This window comes from Taudactylus pleione, unplaced genomic scaffold (assembly GCF_031769625.1).
Source record: "Taudactylus pleione unplaced genomic scaffold, aTauple2 ptg000717l, whole genome shotgun sequence".
NCBI classification, from domain to species: Eukaryota; Metazoa; Chordata; class Amphibia; order Anura; family Myobatrachidae; genus Taudactylus; species Taudactylus pleione.
Genome location: NW_028285119.1, coordinates 417,600 through 443,321, shown reverse-complemented (window position 1 = coordinate 443,321; position 25,722 = coordinate 417,600). Strand labels below are relative to the sequence as shown.

At 45.0% G+C, this 25,722-nt stretch overlaps 1 protein-coding gene across 1 annotated transcript in view; it reads left to right on the top strand.

Moving 5' to 3' along the window:
- The window catches only part of LOC148477420 (uncharacterized), a 55,840-nt gene that overhangs the window by 19,410 nt on the left and 10,708 nt on the right, over positions 1-25,722 (top strand). The window contains exon 5 of the mRNA XM_088456774.1: positions 14,978-15,088. Coding sequence (XP_088312900.1) covers positions 14,978-15,088 — 111 coding nt within the window. The remainder of the gene's footprint in view (positions 1-14,977; positions 15,089-25,722) is intronic.

The following is a 25,722-nucleotide window of genomic DNA, read 5'->3' as shown; positions in this document are numbered from 1 at the left end:
GGGCTCCTTTTTCATGGAGCGTCCTCCTGGACGCTCGTATAGCTGTGGGTCACCACCCACAGGCTATACGAGCGTGCATTTTGATGGCCGCGATGGTCGTGACCATCGCGACCATCGAAATTGCGAGCCGGAGCCTGCGGTTGAGGTTTTCAACCGCAAGCTCCGGAGTGATTTTGGCTCTATCAGAGCCAAAATCACTCCCACTGACATCACTAGTGATGTCAGTGGGCCGGCTTCTGACGGGAGGCGTTCCCGTGGGAACGCCCCCGTCAGGGAGGCACGCCCCCGGCACGCCCACCAAAGGGGGCGTGCTGTCAATCAACATTGACAGCACGCCCCCTTTGATCGGACACAACGAGCGAAGGAAAGTCCTTCGCTCGTCGTGTCTGGCGCATGCGCACGACGGAGCTCCCTCCGTCGTGCGCATGCTCAGTGCAGACCATCGACCCACTTGCGAGCGTACAGCCGCTCGCGAGTGGGTCTGAATCAGGCCCAGAATCCCAACACCCTTAAGGAAAGAAGGAAAGAGTAACCCTTACCCCTACCTCTATCCCTAACCCTCCCACCCTCCCTTCCCGGGGCCTATCCATAACCTACCTTCTTAGTGCCAAAACCTAACCTCCACCTTCACGCACCCAGAATCTAACCCAGGGCCGCAACTAGGGGGGGGGCTGGAGGTACACGTGCCCCAGGTGCGCCGCTGCACCCGACGCCAGTGTCCTCCAAGATGGGCGGTCGCTGAGACTTTATTACCAGCGGGTGCCCATCTCCTTCCCTGCAGCACCGTGGTAGCCGGAGGCTGGAGTTCTCTCCTGAACTCCAGGTTTCAGCTCTCCCCACGGGCACTATGATGTCTCTCCCATTGTTCCGAGGAGCAGCCAGGCAGACTGGATGGCGGCGGATGTAGGAGCGGGGTTTAAGGTAAGGATTAGGTCTAGAATAGGGTGCTGCAAGGGACCTGTGATATCACACCCACTTGACCCGCGATCAAAGGGGGAGCTGCAAGGATGAGAACAAATGGCCAAAAGTGTCCCCTCATAGGCTCGCTAAGCTCGCCATGCTTCGGGCACCGTGGCTTGTTACGCTCCCCACAAAAATGTATTCCCCCTCTTTGCCCACGTGGATGGTAACACTGGAGTGGTCCGGCCCTTCTGCAGCGGTCACTTAGTTGCAACATCACAGAAGTCCTTTCTCCACATAGGATCTAGCAGCAACCTTAAGGTATTTTTTTTTGTGTAAGCGGCACTACAGGGGCATTACAATATGGGCACTACTATAGGGGCATTACTATAGGGGCATTGTCATATGGGCACTACTAAAGGGGCATTACTATATGGGCACTACTACAGGGGCATTACTATGGGGGCATTACTATATGGACACTACTACAGGGGCATTACTATGGGGCATTACTATATGGGCACTGCTACAGGAGCATTACTATGGGGGCATTACTATATGGGCACTACTACAGGGGCATTACTATGGGGGGCATTACTATATGGGCACTACTACAGGGGCATTACTATGGGGGCATTACCATATGGGCACTACTACAGGGGCATTACTATGGGGGCATTACTATATGGGCACTACTACAGGGGTATTAGTATAGGTGCACTGCTGAAGGGGGCATTACTATAAGGGCACTGCTGCAGGAGGCATTACTATGGGGGAATTACCAGGGGGGGCGCCACATTACTGTTTTGCCCCGGGTGACAAAAATCCTAGTTTCGGCCCTGCCTAACCCTAGTGCCTAACCATAACCCCACACCCTAACCCTCCCCATAACGCCTGATACTTACCTTAGGAATGTCAGCAGTCGGGATTCTGGTGCCAGGATCCCGATGCTGTTGAGATTTCGGTGCCGGTATTTCCACGGTTGGCATCCCACACACCGGAATGCTGACTACATCCCGGCAAAAATATTGTATATTGTAACTTTTAGGCTAAAACTGCTAACATGAAAAGATGTACTGGCTGTCGGGAGGCAAGCTTGATACATTTAGCCTGATTACAGTTCCTATAAACTAGGGTTTTCAAAAATACGAACCCCCCCGATCTGAGCCGGGAACCGAGTTCGGCTCGAGTTTTCCCGCCAGACTTGGTTCCCGAAACGAGGCAAAATGTCATCACCCTGGTGTTGGATTCTCGCAAGGCCCAGACTTTGCACATTTCGCGCCTCCCGCCCCGCCATTTTCACTCCAGGCCTGGAGAGTGTAGTGAGAGGACGTGTAGTGTACTAGTGTAGTGTAGTGTCTGTGGGAAAGTGGCTCTGGTGTATCAGCCTGTTCTGCAGTATCAGTCCAGTCCAGTGGTGCTGTGCTGCTCTATCAGTCTGGGGTGGGGGTGACCTGCTCTGCTGTATCAGTCCAGTTCAGTGGTGCTGTGCTGCTGTATCAGCCTCTGGGGGAGACCTGCTCTGCTGTGTCAGTCCAGTCCAGAGGTGCTGTGCTGCCACTAGTCATGACATAGACGATGAAATGCCATCAACATCATCATAGTAGAGGGCATATAAAATCCAAAAAGCCAAAGTTCAGTAAAATGATCCAAAAAAATAAATTTAAATCGTCTGAGGAGTAACATAAACTTGCCAATATGCCATTTACGACAAGGAGAGGCATGGAGTGGCTAAGGTCCTGGCCTATGTTCATGACTAGTGGTTCAGCTTCACATGACCATGGAAGACCTCCTCCCGCTAGAAAAATGAAAAGAGTTAAGCTGGCAAAAGCACAGCAAAAAACTGTGCTTTCTAAGAAGCACAAATCCCCAAGGAGAGCCCAAGTGTGGCTGTGGTTGCGATGCCTGACCTTCCCAACACTGGACGGGAAGAGGTGGCTCCTTCCACCATATGCACGCCCTCTGCAAGTGCTGGAAGGAGCACCCACAGTCCAGTTGCTGATATTCAAATTGAAGATGTCACTGTTGAAGTACAACAGAATGACGATATTGGTGTAGCTGGCACTGAGGAGGAAGTTGACGAGGAGGATTCTGATGGTGATGTGGTTTGTTTAAATCAAGCACCAAAGGAAAGAGTTGTCATCCGTGGGATGAAAAATCCCATCGTCATGCATGGGCAGAAGACCAAACATTCCACCTCTTTAGTCTAGACATATTTCTATCCAAACCTGGACAACAACTGTCTTGCCATATGTAGCATATGCAAAGGTGTAATAAGTAGGGGTAAGGTTGTTAACCACCTAGGAACATCCTCCCTTATACATCACCTGCAGTGCATTCATAAAAAGTTACTGTCCAGTTCATAAACTGTGGCTAAGACAGGGACACCTAAATCCCTTTGTCCTGTTGTATCCAAGCACCTGCAAACCACACCGTCAACTCCCTTATCATCAATTTCCTCCTCAATCAGGATCAGAAGTAGCCTGCAGGCCATGTTACTGGCATGGCTGACTCCTCTCCTATCCGGGATTCCTCCGGAGGATCTTGCATTGCTATGCCCACTGCTGCTGCTGCTGTTGCTGCTGCTGGGAGTCGTTCATCATCCCAGAGAGGAAGTTGGAACACGACTACTTCTTTTATTAAACAATTGACCCTCCAACAGTCCTTAGTGGAGAGGATGAAGTACGACAGCAGTCATCCTGTTGCAAAGCGGATAACTGAAGCCTTGACAGCTATGTTGGTGATTATACATGCATCCATTATCCGCCATTAGTGCAGTTGGATTTAGACAATTGATGGAGGTAGTGTGTCCCCGGTACCAAATCTCATCTAGATTCCACTTCACTAGGCAGGCGATACCGAGAATGTAAAGAGATGTCAGAAAAAGTGTCCTCAGTGTCCTAAAAAATGCAGTTATACCCAATGTCCACTTAACCAAAGACATGTGGACAAGTGGAATAGGGCAGACTAAGGACTACATGACTGTGACAGCCCACTGGGTAGATGTATCGCATTATGCAGCAACAACAGCAGCGTCACCAGTAGCAGCATTTCAGAAACACCAGCTCATTCCAAGGCAGGCTACGCTGTGTATCATCGGTTTCAGTAAGAGGCACAATGCTGACAACCTCTTAGAGAAACTGAGGGAAATCATCGCCCAATGGCTTACCCCACTTAAACTCTCCTGGGGATTTGTGATATCTGACAACATCACCAATATTGTGCGGGCAGTACATTTGGGCAAATTCCAGCATGTCCCATGTTTTGCTCACACAATAAATTTGGTGGTGTAGAATTTTTAAAAAAATGACAGGGGCATGCAGGAGACGCTTTGGGTGGCCCAAAAAATGTCCGGCCACTTTCGCTATTCAGCGACTGCGTCAATCTTGAACCTGCCCTGCCATCACCTGAAGCAAGAGGTTGTAACGTGGTGGAACTCAACCCTCTATATGCTTCACAGCCTATACATCCACCTATGACATATGCACCTGACTCAAGCACAGTGGAGAATGATTTCCGTGTTGTGCAAGGTTCTCCAGCCCTTTGAACTTGCCACACGTGAAGTCAGTTCAGACAGTGCCAGCTTGAGTCAGGTCATTCCCCTCATCAGGCTTTTGCAGAAGCAGCTGGAGAAAGTGAAGGAGGAGCTAAGATGGAGCAATTCCACTTGCATGTGGGACTTGTGGATGAAGCCCTCCATTTGCTTTCCCAGGATTCGAGGGTGGTCAATCTGTTGCAATCAGACCACTACATTTTGGCCACCGTGCTCGATCCTAGGTTTAAAGCCTACGTGGTGTCTCTCTGTCCAGCGGACACAAGCCTGCAGAGGTGCAAAGACCTGCTGGTGAAAACACTGTCAGGTGAAGTGGAACGTGACACGGCAACAGCTCCTTCTTCATTTTCTCCCGCAACTGGGGCTACAAAGAAACAACTTAGATATCCTAACCAACCTGCTGGCGGTGATGCAGGGCAGGCAGGACCAAGTTTGGACATCTGGTCCGGACTGAAGGACCTGCCAACAATTTCTGACATGTGTACTGTCATTGCATATGATACTGTCACCATTGAAAGAATGGTGGAGTATTACATCGGTGACAGCATCCAAGTAGGCATATCAGACAGTCCGTACCTGTACTGGCAGGAAAAAGAGGCAATTTGGAGGCCTGTACAAACTGGCTCTATTTTACCTAAGTTGCCCCCCCCTCCAGTGTGTACTCCGAAAGAGTTTTTAGTGCAGCCGGGAACCTTGTAAGCGAAAGGCGTAGGAGGTTGCTTCCACAAAATGTGGAGAAGATAATGTTCATCAAAATTAATTATCAATTCTTCCAGGAAGACTAGCCTCCAAAAAGTACAGAGAGACCTGTGGTAGTAGATTCCAGCAGGGACTCTGTGAGGATGAGGATGTACACAACACTGAAGAGGGTGAGGAACTGGTGGATGAGGATGAGGATGACATCTTGCCTCTGTAGAGCCAGTTTGTGCAGGGACAGATTAATTGCCAGCTTGTCTTGTGGGGGCCCAAACGAACCAATAATTTCAACCACAGTCGTGTGGCAGACGCTGGCGCTGAAATGATTGGTTTGTTAAAGTGTGCATGTCCTGTTTATACAACATAAGGGTGGGTGGGAGGGCCCAAGGACAATTCCATCTTGCACCTCTTTTTTTTCTCTGCATTATGTACTCTTTGGGGCCTAGTTTTTCAAACTGCCATCCTGTCTGCCACTGCAGTGCCACGTGTTTGTGCCGCTCACTTGTGTCACTTAGCATAGACATCCAGCTAACTCGGTGCAACCTTTTGGCCTAAAAACAATATTGTGAGGAGTGAGGTGTTCAGAATAGACTGGAAATGAATGGAAATTAGTGTTATTGAGGTTAATAATAGCGTAGGAACAAAAAAAAAAACAAATTCTGTGATTTTAGCTGTTTTTATGCTTTTTCCCAAAAAATACAGAATGAAAACCAAAACACAAAACCCGGAAGGGTGGTTTTGGCAAAATACGAAGAAAGATCCAGATCCAAAACCAAAACACAAAACACGAAAAGTGGCCGGTGCACACCCCTACCATAAACTGCTATGGGTACTACTGTGTCAAATGAAATTGGAGCAGCAAATTTCACAGTATCCGCTAGTACATAAGGGGGACGATTATTGTGGAAATTCTCCGTAAACTTCACTTTTCTGCGTATTTTCTGTAGAAATTAGCCCCTTTGGGTAAAAGCACGGCGCATAAGTAGTACTATTCATAAAATGGTCTCTCCTGTGTGAATGGAATTTTGTTTGATACCACATTATTTTTCTTATTACTTGCTGCACAATACAGTGTAATCTCGGTGTCATCTCAATAATATGTGTGCCCAGCTAGAGCAATACTTCTTCCTTGAATGTCTGCATTCAGTGTTAAATTGTGCTAACCTATTCTCTGAGTATTATTATTATCCTTTATTTATATGGCGCCACAAGGTTCCGCAGCGCCTTACATAGTACATAAACAGTGCACAAACATAGTACATAGACATAGTACATAAACAGTTGAGCAGAACAAGAAAACAGTGTCATACAGTTTAAGACACTACAAGACAAGTACATGGTATATAAACACTGCTGCAACAGAAGCAGGAATCACGGGTTAGGTGCTTTTGAGTATAGTCCAGAAAGCAAGAAGAAAGTGGTCCCTATATAGGAATGCATCTGAGGTTGCTTATCTTGTTATAAAATGTAACCTTTATTAAATATAATTAAAAATATATAAATTCAAAATAGTTTCAGCGAAATAAAATTGGGTATAGATAAGTAGGAAAAGAAGTTAAAATAAATGCTGTCATCATCAATATGTCCCGTTATTTCATGTGCTATTGATAAAGAGAAAAATGTTTCTGATCAATAAATGGATACAGTTGTATAATAGAAACTAAACACACCAGAAAATTGGAAGTCTGTGAATGTCCTCACACGTATTAGAGTGTATTACACGATCTCATATATCATTCTCATAAGTTACTAAAACAATGTGTCTAAATATAGCTTGTATTGCACTTGTTCAATGTGCAAATTATTTCACCACATTATTGTTTCAGTTTTATCTTTCATGTATTTTCTCCTACCATATAGAATAATAGATGAGGGAACTCAATTTATTATTTAAGTGCTATCATTTGTGTATGTAGCCACGTAAATGAGAATTACATCAAAGTAATGAGATTAAAGAGAGTGTAACGTTTCATCTGGTTAAACAGCTACATATAACAACTGTTTTAAAGGAATTGCAAAATAAATAAATAAATAAATAAATAAGCTGGAGCTGCTGTATCAATACCAACTTTCCAGTGAGATACAGTCTAATTTAAATGAATTATCACCAGCTTCAATCTCTCAAGTATATAATAGGCATAACTAACCCACCTCTAGATTAAATAGACTAATAACATAGTACTTCACATAATATGTATTTATAGGTGTTACATTCACCCTTTTAACATGATAGTACAGTTAATATGACCCGCAGAGACCTGTAGCAGTATTATTCAATCGCCGCGTGTCTCATATCACTAAGTCCGGCTAAATTAAATGTAACTGTATCACGGAAATGTAAATGCCCGATCGGGATCAGTGTGTCATGCACTGACAATCAATGCGATTCTACACTTTACAGCCGTGATTAATGTGACACGCATATATTTTTAAAGGTGTTTCATTCGTTCTTTTAACACGAAGGTACAGTTAGTGTAAATAGCAAGACACTGCAGCAGTAATTCAATCTCCGTGTATCTCATATCACTGAACCCGGCTAGGTTAGATGTATCTATGTCACTTTAATGTGAGTGCCCAGTCGGGATCAGTGTATAATTCACTGACAGACGCTACGGGTCTGCTCTTGCAGCCGTGGTTAGTATAACATGCACTTGAGAGTGCTTGCCATCCTTAGGTCAGTAACATATCTAGAATAGCACATATATTCAGTCGGGCATAATTATAGATGATCACAGCTAAACGCCGACGCGCGTTTCGCTGTAGCTTTATCAAAGAGGCAAACTTTATTATTATCCTTTATTTATATGGCGCCACAAGAGTTCTGCAGCGCCTTACATAGTACATAAACAGTGCACAAACATAGTACATAGACATAGTACATAAACAGTTGAGCAGAACAAGAAAACAGTGTCATACAGTTTAAGACACTACAAGACAAGTACATGGTATATAAACACTGCTGCAACAGAAGCAGGAATCACAGGTTAGGTGCTTTGAGTATAGAGCAGATAATATAAGTAAAGAAAGGATAAGCACAAGAGGAAAGAGGGCCCTGCTCGTGAGAGCTTACATTCTAGAGGGGATGGGCAAACAGACAGGGGTGACACGGATGGGGTAGACAGTGAGCATGGGACAGAGGGTTAGGATGACAGATGGCTGGATTCCTATTTTACAGTATGTGTGGAAGTCATTTGAATTAAGATTTATGCCACTGACATTCTACTTTAAGAGGCAGTATTTGTAGGTGTCTGTGGAAAGCCATGGCTGTTATATCAGTTTACGTGAAGTCTGACGGGTAGCTGAAGCCACTTCATGAAGGGCTATTTAGAGAGTTTGGTTAACGCGTGAACCAGCAGTCTCAGGTAAATGTAGAAATTGGTAAAAGTAGTTATTGTAAAGAGATGTTCAGATGTAAAATAATAAGTTGTGATCAAGTGTGAATTCTATAAGGCACAGTTATTGATTAGGAGGGTGATGGGAGACATGTGAGGTTTGCAGGATATTTATTCCATAGTATATCCGCTGTCCGTGTGTGGGGCCTGGATTTGGTGATATGTCACCAGATAATAAAAGCAGAAGAATGGAGAAGTAGATAGAGTTGTAGGTGTGTAAAAAAAATTTATAGTGACACAATGAGGCTGTAATAGTCAATTTTTGATGAAAAGAAAGCTCATTAGTTTTTAGAGGAGGTGAGTGACTCAATAGGGCGGCAGTGTGCCCAGAGAGGTGAGATGCAGGGAGAGTTAGGGATGTTATATCCTTAGAGAAAATACAAAGGAGGGAGTTGAAAAAAAGAAATGTGTAGTACATGGTGAGTTTTAGGTATGTTTTTTTTAGACAAATTTTAAAGTAATCAGTATCTTAATCTGAAATTACCTTAGATGTTGGTCAATGTTTGTTCAACTGTTTGATTAACTGTTATGTAATCACACTTGGTGCTTTTAACCCCAGCTGCAAACAGCCCCAGCTGCCCCTAGACTGAATATAAGGAGTGGTATCCCTTGATTAAGACAGGCTACAACTGACTCAATTGGCCTGCTGATCAAAGGAGATAACTTGCTCTAAGTTGGAGCAAAAACCAGGCCAGATATATACCATAAACTATGCTTCACTGACCAATACAGACTATACAGGAAGAGAAAAAAAAAATCTATGCAAGAGATACAGTCACATACATTTGAATCCACACACGATTGCAAGCATGAGGTTCTATGCAGAATATCGGTGCAATAAGCAGGATGAGACAGTCACATACATTTGAATCCACACACGATTGCAAGCATGAGGTTCTATGCAGAATATCGGTGCAATAAGCAGGATGAGACAGTCACATACATTTGAATCCACACACGATTGCAAGCATGAGGTTCTATGCAGAATATCGGTGCAATAAGCAGGATGAGACAGTCACATACATTTGAATCCACACACGATTGCAAGCATGAGGTTCTATGCAGAATATCGGTGCAATAAGCAGGATGAGACAGTCACATACATTTGAATCCACACACGATTGCAAGCATGAGGTTCTATGCAGAATATTGGTGCAATAAGCAGGATGAGACAGTCACATACATTTGAATCCACACACGATTGCAAGCATGAGGTTCTATGCAGAATATCGGTGCAATAAGCAGGATGAGACAGTCACATACATTTGAATCCACACACGATTGCAAGCATGAGGTTCTATGCAGAATATCGGTGTAATAAGCAGGATGAGATAGTAACATACATTTGAATCCACACACGATTGCAAGCATGAGGTTCTATGCAGAATATCGGTGCAATAAGCAGGATGAGACAGTCACATACATTTGAATCCACACACGATTGCAAGCATGAGGTTCTATGCAGAATATCGGTGCAATAAGCAGGATGAGACAGTCACATACCTGAGGGATGAAATTAAATAGATGATTAGTCCATATTCATGCAGGATAAATGTTTGATTAACTGTAATGTAATCAAACTTTGTGCATTTAACACTTGGTGTTTTTAACCCCAGCTGCAAACAGCCCCAGCTGCCCCTACACCAGTATACCAGCTTCTCGGATCTCACCCTCTTCCCCAGTGAAGTGGGTGGTCCAAGGGCTCGATAAGATGATTTGTGGTGAAATGCATCAATGAGGCACTGGCCCTGCTGCTGAATGACAATCTGCAGCATCAGAGCCGGCCCTAACCAATTTGGTACCCTAGGCAAGATTTTGGATGGTACCCCCTAGCAGATAATCCCACCATACTACACTCTGCAGACACTCTCCCCCACCTCTTCATCCAGCACCTCACATCCAGAATAGCTCCCCTGGCCTCATTATGCACCCCTTATCCAGCTGTTGGCACCCCTTATTCATTATGTACCCCTTTCCCAGAAAAGCACCCCTCATTCATATAATGCAGAATGCGTCACAGTGAGGCCATATAATGCAGAGTGCATCACAGTGAGGGCCATATAATGCAGAGTGCATCACAGTGAGGACATATAATGCAGAGTGCATCACAGTGAGGGCCATATCATACAGAGTGCGTCACAGTGAGGGCCATATAATACAGAGTGCGTCACAGTGAGGGACATATAATACAGAGAGCATCACAGTGAGGACATATAATGCAGAGTGTGTCACAGTGAGGGCCATATAAAGCAGAGAGCATCACAATGAGGGACATATAATGCAAAGTGCGTCACAGTGAGGGACATATAGTGCACAGTGCGTCACAGTGAGGGCCATATAATGCAGAGAGCATCACAGTGAGGGCCATATAATGCAGAGAGCATCACAGTGACTTACGTATAACGCAGAGTGCATCACAGTGAGGGCCATATAACGCAGAGTGCGTCACAGTGAGGGCCAAATAATGCAGAGTGCGTCACAGTGAGGGCCACATAATACAGAGTGCATCACAGTGAAGGACATATATTGCAGAGAGCATCAAGGTGAGGACAAATAATACAGAGTGCGTCACAGTGAGGGACATACAACGCAGAGAGCATCACAGTGAGGGCCACATAATGCAGAGTGCGTCACAGTGAGAGACATATAATGCAGAGTGCATCACAGTGAGGGACATATAATGCAGAGAGTGTCACAGTGAGGTACATATAATGCAGAGAGTGTCACAGAGAGGGACATATAATGCAGAGTGCGTCACAGTGAGGGCCATATAATGCAGAGTGCATCACAGTGAGGGCCATATAATGCAGAGAGCATCCCAGTGAGGGCCATATAATGCAGAGTGTGTCACAGTGACTGACATATAATGTAGAGTGCGTCACATGAGTGCCATATAATGCAGAGTGCATCACAGTGAGAGACATATAATGCAGAGTGCGTCACAGTAAGGGCCATATAATGCAGAGTGTGTCACAGTGACTGACATATAATGCAGAGTGCGTCACAGTGAGGGCCATATAATGCAGAGTGCGTCACAGTGAGGGACATATAACGCAGAGTGCATCACAGTGAGTGCCATATAATGCAGAGTGCGTCGCAGTGAGGGCCATATAATAGAGTGCGTCACAGTGAGGGCCATATAATGTAGAGAGCGTCACAGTGAGGGACATATAATGCAAAGTGCGTCACAGTGAGGGCCATATAATGCAGAGTGCATCACAGTGAGGGCCATATAATGCAGAGAGCGTCACAGTGAGGGCCATATAATTCAGAGTGTGTCACAGTGACAGACATATAATGCAGAGTGCGTCACAGTGAGGGACATATATTGCAGAGAGCATCAAGGTGAGGACATATAATGCAGTGTGTCACAGTGAGGGCCATATAATGTAGAGAGCATCACAGTGAGAGACATATAATGCAAAATGCGTCACAGTGAGGGCCATATAATGCAGAGTGCATCACAGTGAGGGCCATATAATGCAGAGTGCATCACAGTGAGGGCCATATAATGCAGAGTGCATCACAGTGAGAGACATATAATGCAAAGTGCATCACAGTGACTGACATATAATGCAGAGTGTGTCACAGTGACTGACATATAATGCAGAGTGCATCACAGTGAGGGCCATATAACGCAGAGTGCGTCACAGTGAGGGCCATATAATGTAGAGTGCGTCGCTGTGAGGGCCATATAATACAGAGTGCATCACAGTGAGGGACATATATTGCAGACAGCATCAAGGTGAGGACATATAATACAGAGTGCGTCACAGTGAGGGACATATAACGCAGAGTGCATCACAGAGAGGGCCATATAATGCAGAGTGTGTCTCAGTGACTGACAAATAACGCAGAGTGCCTCACAGTGAGGGCCATATAATGCAGAATGTGTCATAGTGAGGGCCATATAATGCAGAGTGCGTCATAGTGAGGGCCAAATAATGCAGAGGGCATCACAGTGAGAGACATACAACGCAGAGGGCATCACAGTGAGAAACATATAATGCAGAGTGTGTCACAGTGAGGGACATATAATGCAGAGTGCGTCACAGTGAGAGACATATAATGCAGAGCGCGTCATAGTGAGACATATATAATGCAGAGCGCGTCACAGTGAGGGACATAATACAGAGAGTGTCACAGTGAGGTACATATAATGCAGAGTGTGTCATAGTGAGGGCCATATAATGCAGAGTGCGTCACAGTGAGGGCCATATAATGCAGAGTGCGTCATAGTGAGGGCCATATAATGCACAGAGCGTCACAGTGAGGGACATATAATGCAGAGTGCGTCACAGTGAGAGACATATAATGCAGAGCGCGTCACAGTGAGAGACATATAATGCAGAGTGCATCACAGTGAGGGACATATAATACAGAGAGTGTCACAGTGAGGGACATATAATGCAGAGTGCATCACAGTGAGGGCCATATAATGCAGAGTGCATCACAGTGAGGGCCATATAATGCAGAGAGCATCACAGTGAGGGCCATTTAATGCAGAGCGTGTCACAGTGACTGACATATAATGCAGAGTGCATCACAGTGAGGGCCATATAATGCAGAGTGCATCACAGTGAGAGACATATAATGCAAAGTGCATCACAGTGACTGACATAAAATGCAGAGTGTGTCACAGTGACTGACATATAATGCAGAGTGCATCACAGTGAGGGCCATATAACGCAGAGTGCGTCACAGTGAGGGCCATATAATGCAGAGTGCGTTGCAGTGAGGGCCATATAATACAGAGTGCATCACAGTGAGGGACATATATTGCAGAGAGCATCAAGGTGAGGACATATAATACAGAGTGCATCACAGTGAGGGCCATATAATGCAGAGTGCGTCACAGTGAGTGCCATATAATGCAGAGAGCGTCACAGTGTTGGCCATATAATGCAGAGTGCATCACAGTGAGGGCCATATAACAGAGTGCGCGTCACAGTGAGGGACATATAACGCAGAGTGCATCACAGTGAGGGCCATATAACACAGAGTGCATCACAGTGACTGACATATAATGCTGAGTGCATCACCGTGAGTGCCATATAATGCAGAGTTTGTCATAGTGAGGGCCATATAATGCAGAGTGCATCACAGTGAGAGACATATAATGCAGAGTGCGTCACAGTGAGGGACATATAATGCAGAGTACGTCATAGTGAGAGACATATAATGCTGAGTGCATCACAGTGAGGGACATATAATGCAGAGAGTGTCACAGTGAGGTACATATAATGCAGAGAGTGTCACAGTGAGGGACATATAATGCAGAGTGCGTCACAGTGAGGGACATATAATGCAGAGTGCATCACAGTGAGAGACATATAATGCAGAGTGCGTCACATTGAGAGACATATAATGCAGAGTGCATCACAGTGAGGACCATATAGTGCAGCAGTAAGGGCCTTAAAACACAGAGAACAGTGATCAGTGATCCATATTTAGTTTATAACACAGATAATATAAACACCCCCTGACACACATACACATAAATGAATACACACACACACACACTACATTAATACACCACAACCACCCACCACAGAAAGTAATACACACTCCAACTCTCCCCTTCCAAGAAAAAAAAAAAAATACACCCCTCCCCATTGCATACCTGATACCACCCCCCTAGATGACACTGGCACTTACCTGTCCTGGAAGAGGATGTGTGGTCCCTGCTGGGGCTGGGCTCCATGTCACAGGATAGGAGAGGAAGAGCCTGTGAGATGATGGTAGAGAAGAGACTTGAGAGGAAGGGGTGGGGCCCGGGGTTAGGGGGCAGGGTCTCGGGCAGAAAAAGCAGTGTGCATGTAGAATAGACAGAGGGCGGAGACCTGAGGTTAGGGGGCGTGGTTTCAGGCAGGGAAACTAGTGGGCATGTAGACTAGACAGGAGGGGATGGGGACTCGGGGGGAGGGGATGGTCTCAGGCATAGCGATAGCCTGGTCAGAGCCCCCTCCTCCTCCTCCCACAGTCAGACTGCCCGAGGCCAGCCGCAGCGCACAGTACTGTAATAATGAGTCAGTGTGTGACTCATTATCAGTACTGCCGGCTGCCGGCTGCAGGCCCCTTCATTGACGTGGGACCCAGTGCATTGCACCTGCCGCACCGCTAACAGTTCTGAGCCGAGGGATGCCCCTTAGGAATTCCAGATGCCCCAGGCATTTGCCTGGAATGCCTATGCCTAGGGCCAACTCTGTGCAGCATTAAACAGAGGACGGGGCTGTGCTCACATGATTCCCTGTATCATAATTTCAGTCCCTCTCTCCTGGACCTCTGCTCCAAGAAATATCAGAAGGGATAACTGAAATGCTGACAACAGAAGTATACTATAATGTGAATTTAAGCTGTCATGCTTTGAAACGTGCAGGTTTTTTTGTCATTTTTGGTATTTGAAAATATTCAAGTTATTACAACTGTTTTTCAGGCTGCTCTCAACATGCTCACCCAGTGCCAGTCAGTTGGTTACAAGGAATATGGTATATTGTGCACTGCCATCCACCCGGGATGGGTTCAGACTGACCTAGGAGGCCCAAATGTGAGTAGCTCAGACTGCTAATGTGCAGAATAATGGCAACTGTAACATTTACTAAATATTTTTGACTACTGTATATCCTCCATGACCTTGTTCCAGCTACATGTGTCCATAGTAGTAATCAGCGGCTTGATTGTTGATCTTCACCAAATTATCTTTGACTGAACTAAACATGCTAAACTGTACTGTATGTCCATATCACTGTTGGTGGAAACGCATGTGCTATAACTTACACAGAAGCTGTGTACAAAGGGCCTGATTTCGGGATTTACACTAACACAATCATAACTGAATTCTCTCACGGATCACAGTTGGTAAAATATGCTAAAGCCCACAGCTGCCTTCTCATATCCGCTCAACAATGTGCAACAGTATAAACATCGTTACGATCGACGCCAGTCAGGCAGTCATGTAGCATGTAAGTCAAGTATGACCAGCAGCAAACACTGCAGCTCATCTGACACGCAGAGCGCTCTCATGCTGTGAAGGAGATCACAATGACTAATTTATGCATGCCCATGAAACAGTCAGATATGCCTGCATATGGCACTGCTGCGTTTCTCATACCTCCCTACCTGTTACCACCCCCAAACGCTGACTACCTGTCACTCACTTTGCAAGTGGTTCCTCTGAGCGAGTGTAATTGCAATGCAATCACTGCCCGTGCACAGTGCGACTTTCCCGCATGCCCAATAGGAGTCAAACCATCTACGAAAATATCAGCTTTATGAGAATCTCTGAATCAGGCCTCAAATACAGAAAAGAAGGTTTTACTTTAGGCCAGATACAGACAGAGTTGCAACTAGACATCTGTTGGCCCCATAGTAAAATTTGGAAAGGGTCCCCAAATAAATGAAGCAATTTCTCGCCTCCGCAAACTTAGAACATCTCCCTCTAAAGTTCAGTCTGTAGCAGATTTATAGCAAACAGTAGTAGCCAATAGGTACAAGAATACAGGCTACAGTATTAACAAATCACAGGCTTTCCCATGGTTAGTACAGGCTGCTATTAATTACATAATGAATCCCTCCTCCTCTTTCTCTCTGAAGGTAGGGGCGATACAGACTATTACTCAGGGGTGGTTTAAGAATGTAGGCAGCCTGTGTACAGTCTCCATGCAGGCCTGGCCCCTCTCAATGGTGCAGTAGCAGAGTAGACCCTGGCACTGTTCCAGAGTCTACAGTGCATGCACAGGTCTCCAGGAACATGGCGTTCAAGCGCTAATTGTAACCATATACAAAGCTGCAACGAACAACATATGTGACATCTGCCAATAGTAGCATACAGTATGCATCTTGTTTACACCAGGGAAACCTCACATACACTTATGGCCCACTTGCCCCTCATATTTGCTGTTGCAGCTTTTCAACCATTTACATTTTTACAATCTCCATGAACTGTAGTTTATTTTAACAGAAAATAAAATGGCAATGTGCCGTACACTAGTGGTGAAGCAGTGCCAGAAACAATGGAAAGGTGTTTGTAACAGAGAGGTGTTGGGACAGCCTAGCGCTTCATAGGTGCTAGACGTGCCCATCTCAAGCAAGTTAAATGTTTGAAGGATTGAAACTATGAATATAATAATTTATTACCACAACTTGCGCTGCTCAGGAGGATTTGCAGGGTGCGGCAGGGTCATGTTTAGGGTGCCAGGGGTCCCAGGGCAAGCAATAGAGGAGCAAGAAATATAGGCAGGGCTGCTGTGTGATTTTCCGGCCAGGCTGTGCAGGTGTCATTCGCTCCATTGTAGCGTAGGCTCTGTGGGTGATTGCTGTGGAGCAGTGATTCCCAACCTCGGTCCTCAAGGTACACTAACTGTCCTGGTTTTAGTGATATCTGTGATTGCGCACAGATGGTTAAATCAAGATAACTGAGGTACTAATTAAGTCACTTGTGCTCAAGTATGGCTATCCCTAAAACCTGGACTGTTAGTATGCCTTGAGGACCATGGTTGGAAACCCCTACTGTAGAGGCTGTGGCAATCACCTGACGTGCTTCCTTGTGGCTTCACCCATGGTGTTTATGCTATGGGGGAGCACATGTCAGGGGTCACTTTCTCCTAGTTGACTCAGCATTACTGCAGCTAGGTGAGCTACCAAAATTAAGACTGCGAGCTACTGGTTGCTCGCGAGCTACAGGTTGGAGACCATTGATCTAGATTAAGGGTGGTAAAATATGGCCCACAGGCCATATGTGACCCACCACAGAATTTGGCCTGGCCAATTGTCTCTTATCTATCTACACACTCTATGTTGCCTGCAGAGCATTTTATTATGTCACAGCTTTCTCTCTTCTTACTCGGGTTGCCAACTGCACTGGATCAGAGATCCATTTCTATGTTCTTATAGCTTTCACTCTCTGATCAGATGCGAACAGACTGTAGTGTTTACCTAACTCTAACTGCACATGGCTGAGTGTTCCCGATTCCCCTAGGTAGTAAAGCATGCAGCAGCAGAGCCAGAACTAGACATTTTGGTGGCCTATGCCAGAAAGAGCATTGATGCACCTCTCCCCATCATTTAAATAGGGACAGCACCCACCCAAAAAGGGACATGGTCTTGTGGGGAAGGAGCGTGGCCCCACAATAGTACCCCCAATTCAAATTACACCATGCACTAATACAACCTTATTCCCATTACACTGCCTAGTAGTGTCCTTTATTCACGTTACACCACACAGTAGAGCCCCTTATACACATAATGTCATACAGTAGTGCCACTTACACACTGCACCACACAGAAGAGCCCCTTATACACATTTTGCCACACAGTAGTGCTCCTTACACATTAAGCCACACAGTAATGCCCCTTACACAGTAGTACCCCTTACAAATTACGCCACATGGTAGTGTCCCTTATACATTATGCCACATAGCAATGCCCCTTACACATTATGCCACACTGTAATGCCCCTTACACATTATTCCACACATTAGTAGTGCCCTTATGCACATTATGCCACACAGTAATGCCCCTTACACATTTTGCCACATTAATATCCTTTACATATTATTCCACAAGTTATCATCCCCCCAATCCCCTCCCTATGTCTATTAATAAATCATGATTTCATTAATTCCAGCCCCAGCACCCAGTGTCACTTCCAGCCCCAGCCCCCAATGGCACTTCCAGTACCAGCATCTCTTCCAGCTCCAGCCCAGTCAGTGTTTCTTCCAGCCCCCAACACTTATCTTAATCTGGCCACCCACTTGCAGGTCGACGGCTCCTTTGCTGGAGAGATGTGATGTCATGATATCTCTCCATCTCGTCCTGCAGACACTGTGGGAGATGAAGCACAGAAGACCCTCTGTCCGCTCCAATGTGGTATTAATAGCCGAACACCCAGCAGTGAAGGAACTAGGTGCACCACTACTAATATGCATTGCAGCGGGCACTAGGCAGTATGGGCACTTACAGACCAATGTTGGTGGCGGCAAGTTCCGCCCACAGGACATCTGCCCTCTGTGTGGTGGCACCGGCCGCACCACCAGCAGACTGAAGTTGTTGAAACCTGTAGTAATCTTTTATCAGTAGAAGTCAGGCTATGCACATAGCAGAGCGGGATACTGTAATTGAAGGTCTAAATGTGACTTTCGTGACATGACTGACATAATCATACAGTATGTTACCCTTGGTAGGGGTTACTAGGATGAGTTAAACATATGTTATATGTATAGGGTAAATTGTTAAAAAATATATATAAAATGATGAGGTAAAATATGATTGTAATTTATATATGTACACTGGAGTGATAAGAAGTTTATATCATCTGGTAGATGAGAAATCACTACAACCATATACATATAACCAAGTGCAAAGAAAATTCCCTAATTTGAATATCTCAATATTTGAATATTTACAGATACAAAGTTATTTGCAGAAAGTAATAAGGTCAATGACCGAAATGGAAAAATATAATAAATTTGATAGCATGGTTAGATCAGGAGTGGTGGAAGCAATACCCTCTTTAAAAATGTATACATTCATAAGACCTATGATAAATTTTTATACTATTACGGGTGGAATAGCACAATGGAAAAATGATTTCCCTAATATAGATTTAGTATATATGGTGAAAACAACTAAGCAAATGAATAGAACATTAATATCAATGGGGTATGCGGAAATGAATTACAAGATTTTGCACAGAGCCTACTGCACACCAAAAATTTTATTTTTAGATTTTATACTTACCCCAGAGTGGGCAATTTGGAATAAATTGTACATAGTGAGTAAGGAAAAGTAAAAATAAATGAAAGGATACTTTTGGTAAAAATTAATGCGGTAGTAAAAAAAACTATATTGTCAAAGTTGATAGAAACTGAAGCACCAACAATTGTAGAAGTGATACCAAGAATGGCACATTTATTTAATATGGAATGGATTAATACAACAATAAATAAAGAAATACTAACAGATAGTTTCTTTGAAATTTGACTCCCATATGTACTGACACTATCTGAAAATATGAAAATAAGCTTGAAAAAAAGCTTCCAAGATACTGTATGGTACAATAATAAGGTTTTAGACGGAAATGTACCCTTTTGAACAAGTTAGGGTCAAAAAAAGGGATTTTTGAATTTAGAAAGAAAAATGGTATAAGAGGTAACAATAGTAAAATACTAAGAAGAATAGGAAGAAAAAGAAAAGAAAAATGAGAAGGGAATAGGGAATTAAGAAAGAAAGTAGAGATATCAGAAGAAAGAAATAAGGGAAAGAATATAAGATGTCGGTGAATATGACTCTGTATTATGGAAAATGTAATATTGGAAGGTGCAATGTTTAAATAATGTATTTATATGTCTTTTTGCAAAATAAAATATTAAAAAAAAGAAAAAGAAAAGAAGTTTATGTAATTAATTTTATACACTGTGATAATAATACATATATATTCAATTATAATAATAAGACTAAGGGGCCTATTCATTAAACCTAAAAATTCTCTGGAGATAATTAGCTATAACTCTCATGGAGTTCTAGCTAATTATAGGTGGAATTCATCATTCCACCTCTCCATAAGTATCTATTCCGAAAAGCTGTCATTTTTGCGATGACAGCTTTTCGGGAAATAGATACTTTTCCCTGCCTACACTACCTTATCGCATCTGGAAACAGTGCTGCGCATGCGCTGTTACATCTGTAAAACCAGCGCATGCGCAGCACTGCCTACCGATGCGTTAAGTTTGTGTACCCCCCCCGACCCCCCTTCCCCCTCCGCTCACCTCCCCCCCCGACTTACCTGTCCGCGCAGCAGCCTCCGGCTCCGTCCTGCTGGTCTGTCATGTGGTTTCCCAGAAGACCACATGACAGATTAGAAAAAAAAAAAGAGCCTGAGGACGGAGCAGAGCGCCGGAGGGACTTGTCGGGGGACTTGCACACGCGGATACAGGAAAGTCGATTCTGCTATTCGCCACCTCACAGTGGCGAATAGTAACTGCATCAAATTCCGAAAATTCATAATTTTCGGAATTTGATGAATACCACAATTTCCACATCCCCATACTAATGTACCTATACTAATGTACTAATGTATGGGGAGTGTGGAAATTAACGCAGGGGGACTTAGCAAGGAGATATCTGTCATATCTCCTGTGCTAAGTCTGTTCATGAATACCAAAATAACATTATTTAGGAAAATGTCCTTAAAAACATTATTTTAGTGTTGATGAATAGGCCCCTAAGGGTTCTATGTATTAATAATCGTGGTACTGCAGCCATTAATAACGGTCCAATTCACCGGAGAAATTGTAATTTTTAATAAAAATATCCTGGCTACTGTATATACCACTGGTTACTCGCAGCGACAGCAGTTGTGGTAACCACTGTCCCTGCGCGTTATATCCCCAGCATTTAGGAGAAGTCTTTCACAGAAATGAGACTTCCCCTGGGGAAGCTGACACTGCGCATGCACACATTGTCAGCTTCCCGAACTGGCCGGGAGCTGAGGGGGAGAGATCTAAAGATCTCTCTCCTTCCCCTGGAGTCCCCATAGGCAAACAACAGTTTACACCATCTGAAGATGGTGGAAACTGCTGGTGCTAAACTCCGAAAAGCTTAGCTTTTTGGAGTTTAGTACATAGGGGTCAAATCTATGTATTGTGCTATTATTACATAGGATCGATACATAAAATTATGCAGAAACTGCTGTCTGTCACAGTCCGCTACAAGGGATTCCTAAGTTGGAGGATTGGAAGCCAGGAGGTTAGGGTGGCTGGGAAGCAACTGATGGTGTGTCAGTAATAATGTCCTCTTTATTGGTCAAACCCAGGTGTTGCCTCAACTTGACCAGAGGCGTGGAGTCTAACCCACATGGTGGTCTTCACCAGTGACTCCTCCTATTGGGATTTGGGTTTCACCACACCAAGTGAGCAGGCCGCAGCCCTCTGATCAGGTACCTGGGAGTGATGAGGAGACCAGTAGATGACACTTGAAAAAAGATGACTGAGAGCTTGCGTATGCTGTGTAATGATATGGAGCAGAGATGAGTATGCAGGATATTGAATGCAGAGAATACTGAGTTCGTACACTGGACTACAATAAAGGATATTGAAACGTGAGAACACTGGAGATCCCAGCAAAGACTAGCACTAGAGAGTATCTCTGGTGATCCTGACATGGGACTGTAGCGTTCCCGCTAGGCTGTTTTAGCGGGGCGCGGCGCCCTGCCCTCCTTCTGGAGGGCAAAAAGCACCCTGCCCTCCAGGTGGAGGGCAAAAAGCGCCCTGCCCTCACAGCCTGCTGGTGCCGTTCTCACCCGCGGGACGCAGTGTCCCACGGGTGGAGAAACATGCGGTGACCCGGTCACCGCCGGAGAATAGACGCCGGGCGCATGTGCCCGGCATCTATTCTCCCTTTCTGCAGCGCTTGGGGACTGCCCGGCATGTCCGTAAGCGCCGGGCACGCCCCCAAGTATGACGAAAAGGGGACGCGTCTTATAGACAAGCCCCTTTTCATGACCACACCCCCGTTGCCCTCTCTAGCTCCAGTGCCCTGCCTGCCGCTGGAGCTAGAGTGAACACTAGGACTGGTATAGATGAGTGGCACTAGGAGTCAGTACTCGGATGCTGTACTGAATATATACATTGGTGATCCAGACGCAGGACTGGTGCAGGAGAATGGCACTAGAAGTTAGTATACAGATGCTGTACTGAGTACACACACTGGTGATCCAGACGCAGAACTGATGCAGGAGAATGACACTAGGGGGTAAATTTACTAAGAATTGAGTTTTGGTGAGTTTGCAAACTCGCAAATTTACTAATGTGAAACTCGGGAGAGAGATCTCATTTGCTACGGGAAAATACTGGAGAGTTAGCAAATGCTCTTCAATTCACCATCGGCAAAACTCAAGAACCTTTTCACTAGTGAAGATAGGATTCGGGAATTTACCAAGCAGAGAGTTTCTAAACTCTCATGAGATTGGACAACTCTCCTGTAAAAACTCGTGAAAAAAAAATCACTTGCCTGTGATCTGCGAGCTTGGCAGAAACATACACAGATCACTGTGATCCATGTATGTTTCTGCCTGTAAATAGGTTAAAAACAGGTTAAATGTTAAAAAAACAAATGACATAGGGTCTCCACCCAAAAGCTTAACCAGCCTTGGACTTGCCAGCCAGTCCTGGTTTCTAAAATTATGGGGAACAACATGAGTAGGGTTCCACCATAATTAGAAACCAACACCAGGCAGCAGGGCCAGTCCTGGTTTTAATTATAGGGGAAAAACAATTGGGTAGAGGTCCCCCTATAATTAAAACCAGCACTGGACCCTTTCTAGTGGTGGTCTGATGCCACAGCCAGGGGAGCCCTTTCACTGGGCCCCCCAGCTGCAGCATCAGTCCTGACCACTAGTCAGTCCAGGCCAGGGGTCCCTGGGGAGTTGGGGACCCCCAATAAAGGGGGCCCCCTCTCCAGGGCACCCCCGGCCTAGGCTGATAGCCTGAAGCTATCCCCGCCACCCCTGGGCGGTGGGTGGTGGGTTGATAGTGTATGTAACACCACAGAACACAAGCAGCTTACACATTTCTGACTGATATGTGCAGGCTGTTTGCTCGGGGGAGTTTTTCAGAGAGACAACACTGCAAGCTCGGGTGAGTAATCTCCTGCAAAACATGCTACTCGGGGGAGATATCTCGTTCTGCTTCACCATCGAACATTTCACTTTCAGCTAAACTCACTTCTTGGTAAATTTGAGAGTTTCAGGAGCCTCAAATCACCTGAGTTTTGGTGAAGCTAATCGAGTTTAAAAAAAAGCAAACTCATCCAGACTCGATTCTTAGTAAATTTACCCCTAGAAGTCAGTTCACGGATGCTGTTCTGATTACACACGCTGGTGATCCAGACGCAGATTACACTGAAGGTTATAGCTAGAGTTTCAGCACACAGACAGGTGCTGAAGTAGTCACTGGAGAAATTTGATGCTGATTAGAGCCGAAGTTGTTTTAACTGGAGTTTAGCACAAGTACTGTACTGGTGAAATTACTAGAGAAGTCTGACACTGATTAGTGCTGAAGTTTTTTAACTGGAGCTTAGACAAGGACTGAAAAAATCACTGGAGACATCAGATGCTGATTAGCACTGGAAGGAGTCACTGAAAATAAATAGCATAAAGCCAGGAGCAAATCCAGACACTAGTATATAACACTGGTAGGAAAGAACGTGGAACCTGGAAAGCTGCAACAGCTAGTAATCACTGGTAGTAGCGGGTCGAACAGCAACTTCCTGTTCCTGGAGTCAGACTAAATACCCTAAGGTAGTGGTCCATTGGAGGATAGTGTCAGCTGACAGCAACCAACTTGGGTGAAGGGCCGATCAGGTGATGTAGACTGTCATGGCTGCGTCCATGATGGTAACCGCAGGAACCGAATCACAGAGCAACACATGGATGTCCTAGCAAACCCCAAGTATAATCCTCAGCGCATAACTCGCCGCTGCATCTGGTGTCTGACCCCTTTAGAGGTCAGGGGAAGCCAGCGCTGAGGTAAGTAACGGCCAATCCCAGGCCACATCCAGACACAGTTTCTGCATAATTATGTAAAAATCAGCTTGATATATATGCCCCTAAACCTTAAAATATGTTTTTATGCAACTGTTATGTTGATGTATTACAGTAAGTACAGTATATTTGGACGAGAGTACTGGGTGCCCATTTTATTACTGTGTCAGGTGTAGGTAATAGTGCTGCATGCTGCACATATACATTTCACAGACATTGGTGACAGTTGCAGAAGGGTATGGAGTGATACAGCTGGGCGTGATGTATATAAGAGAGGTGAGCAGTGCCCACAGGCAGACGGCAGTTCCCCCTCATCCAGAGCACACCTCCCTGTGGCCGCTGCTGCCTAGCTATAGTCAGAGCTGAAAACAGCAGCAGTTAGGCACAGGGGAGAATGTAGCCCATTAGGGAGTCCAGGTCCTATCTATTAATTAGGGACTAGCTGAGGACATTCTGGACAGCCAGCCAGTCATTGTCTTTATCAGCTCCATGGAGGGCAGTAATTTAGAAGCCAGCTGATATATAAGAAAGCACACACCTGTACACAGTGGGCCTGATTCAGAGCCGCTCGCGAGATATGATCGCTCGCACGATGTGTATGCACATTGCGTTAGCAGTGCTACCACACAGCAATACATTAGCACGCCCAGTATTTCTTAGACAGCGATCACATAGTGTATGCAGACACCCACCAGTCTTTTTTAAGACGTCCACTTGTGGAAGTCATGTCCAGAAGTGTATGCAACCATCGGTACATTGGATGCTATCGCAGCGCTTGATGTTGACTATACCCTACCGCAAGCACTGCGAGCACTTCAGTGTAAAAACAAGCCAGGTGACGTGTACTATGATGGTGTCTTTTAATTATGCACACCTCTAAAACACCGTTGAGATGCTCAGGCACCCCTGCGTTTGCACCTCCACTCCCCCTTTTTTAATGGCCAGCTCCTGTTACCACCTACAAATGGCTTCCCCTGTTACTCACTCTGCTGGGCTGTCTATGCGCAGCGAACGAGTGCATTGTGAACTTTCGCTAAGGTATGCATATACGCACTGCGATGCATGCGCACAATGCATACACACTGCAAACCATCAATAGCAGCAAGAGTATGCATCTTCGCGAACGGGTCTGAATCAGGCCCAGTGTGAGGTTCCCCACTGGCCACCAATGACGGCTCAAATATAAAAAGCTGGGGGAGTGATAGCTAAAATGATTCACAGGCAGCCAATTGTTGGAAAACTGTACTGGTAGGTTAAGACAAATATTGACAGCACTGCACATACTACAAGCAGCACTTGAATGAAGCAGGCTAGTATTGGCTCCATTTATTCATAGAGCCGATGTACAAATTAATAGACAATTAATGTGACTTCTTCTGGAGTATAACCTGCATATACTGTACTGTACTATCCAAAATGCTTGGGACCAGGGATATTTTGGAATATTCTGTATTTTGGAATACTTGCATACCATAATAAAATATCTTGTGAATGGGACCCAAATCTAAACACAGAATGCATTTATGTTTTATATACACCTTATTCACACAGCCTGCAGGTAATTTTATACAATATTTACAATCATTTTGTGGCTCAAACAAAGTTTGTGTACATTGAACCATCAGACAGCAAAGGTTTTACTA